The 2,372-nt window shown below is 36.8% G+C and overlaps 1 protein-coding gene across 1 annotated transcript in view; it reads right to left on the reverse strand.

Annotated features, from left to right (window-relative positions):
- The window catches only part of LOC106872645 (bromodomain-containing protein 4), a 48,545-nt gene that overhangs the window by 2,020 nt on the left and 44,153 nt on the right, over positions 1 to 2,372 (reverse strand). The window contains exon 2 of the mRNA XM_052969859.1: positions 11 to 859. Within this exon, the coding sequence (XP_052825819.1) occupies positions 11 to 859 (849 nt within the window). The remainder of the gene's footprint in view (positions 1 to 10; positions 860 to 2,372) is intronic.

The raw sequence follows: 2,372 nt of genomic DNA on the forward strand, positions 1-2,372 counted from the left end.
GAGGATGGTGGGGGTGAGGAAGTGGTGGATGATGTTGCTGCTGTTCCTGCGGTTGCATACTTTGCTGACTCTGCTGTTGATGGTGATGATGAGGAGGATGATGATGATGATGATGCAAAGTCGTTGCATAGGAAGACGGAGGATATGGAATTTGAGTAACAGGGCTACCAAAATCTATCTGGCTACTAAAATCATATCGATATGTTTTAGGTAGTGTAGAATCGGGGTGCAATGTTCGAGGATTAAGCTGAAGACATCCAGCAACTAGATTCATTGTGTTCTGAGAGAGACCTTTTGACAAAGCTTTCGCAAAACTGACACCATCTGGTTTAGTACCATTTTTTAAAATTTCTCCCAAGGCACTGATATAATTGCGTGCCAGTCGTAACGTTTCAATTTTCGATAGCTTCTGTGTCTTGGACGTGCATGGCACATGCAATCGCAAAGTGTCCAATGCATCGTTCAAACCATGCATGCGGTTGCGTTCTCGTGCATTTGCTTTAACTCGTCGCAAACGTAATTTTTGCACTCGCGCTTTTGTCATCCGTTTCTTCTTTGGACCACGTTTCTTTGGAAGACGTGGTTCGTTCTTGTCTTTGGAAGACGGTTTCTCTTCCTTCTTCCTGCGGTAAGGATAGTTTTTCGTGCTTTTCTTCATCTTTGTATCACTTATTTCTTGTTCGTCTTCATTACCAGTCATGCTTTCCAGGCAATCTTCTGGTTCGCTGCCATAATCATCCAAATCATCTTCTGAACATGTGTCATCTAGCAAAATACCATCATCCAATAAGTCGCTATTGCTGTCACCAAAACACATTTCGTCTTCTCTTTCCAAACTTTTGATAGGCATTCTGAACACCTGAAAGATAATTATAAAAAGGAATAATTAAAAATATATCAAGAATTAGCATCAAATTGTATATAAAATATTATACATATGAAGTATAAGAGATTGTATGTATGTGTCACAGTCTTTGTACATAAATAAACTTCAGTTTTAAACAATATTTGTCTTTATGCAAGGCCTAAGCACATTGTACACCCTATTGATGTTTACTCCTTAGATATAATGTATACTCTCTTCTAATAACTACTAGAATAGTCTGTGGACATCTGAACTGTCTTCACCTTATTATATTAACGTGTCGAAATTTCTATTATCGCAAAAGAAATTCTTTATATCATAGCAGTGTGTCAAAATCTAATAATAAAGGTATGTCTACTACCTCGATAACTACATTGTTTTACAACTCGTTGCTTGTCCGAGTAGATTTATTTTAAGTTCTACCGCTTCCTTAATGGTACCTATGACATCAATGCCATTCAACACTAAGACGGTCTTAAATGTATATGAAGGTCACCAATAACAACTCATGTAAGTAAAAACGAAAATTTCGTGTGAACCACAGTTAACCACTTTTTTGAAAACTAGTGCTTTCGTTATAAAATTGCATTAGAAATCTAAATCGACCTTCAAGAAATTGAACTAATTCTCAATAAAGTATGCTGCAGTTTTGAAAAAAGAAATGCATAAGATAGTGTAGCCATTATGCTTGAAATAGAAGAGATGAGCACAGGCGGGCAACTTTGATCATAAGTGTGTGCGATTGGTACACTCCTGGAGCTAAACAACAACGACAAAACATTAGTAAAGAAAACTTTCAGTTTCTAATCTTACACTTTCTAAGATGTGAATACCTAACTGCCTGTTTCCTAAGTCAAACAGGTTTTCCTCTTTCATTAGGAGATTAGAGCGAAAAAACGAACAACGTCTTCCGAAACGAATTTGAAAAATGTGTTAAGACTAGGTTAAAAAGTTATTTACTGTTGATTCTTTACTTGTTGGGTAATCGGAGTGAGGACAAAGACGCTGTTATTTGCTTCAATCGGCGATTTACGGAGGCTCTCGGCTTCGGCAACAGTTCAAATTTGCTTTGCTGCATTTTCTTTCATCGTTAGAGAAAAAGCAGCGACAATAGGTCGATCATATGAAAGGACACTGGACGCTGTCGTTTATTGACAGATGTTTACACTATATTTGAGATAACTGTCTGCTTGGTAGCAAAGATAGGCTTTATCTTGCACTGGTTGTTGGAGATTTATCATGGTATTATTAGAATATCAATCTATATAAGAATCTATATTGACAAACTGGCGATTATCTCGACTGTGTATACAACAACCATGCGTTGATTTACGGCTTCAGATTGACAGAACAAAGCACATATGCATTGTATATTGTAGTAGCGATTCTAACGCAACCATATAAACATCGCACCATGTATAAATATACATACAAGCATGTGTGTGTGTATGTGTGTGTGTGTGTGTGTGTGTGTGTATGTATTTATATATTTATATATTCATATATA

This window comes from Octopus bimaculoides, chromosome 8 (genome assembly GCF_001194135.2).
Source record: "Octopus bimaculoides isolate UCB-OBI-ISO-001 chromosome 8, ASM119413v2, whole genome shotgun sequence".
In the NCBI taxonomy this organism is placed as follows: Eukaryota; Metazoa; Mollusca; class Cephalopoda; order Octopoda; family Octopodidae; genus Octopus; species Octopus bimaculoides.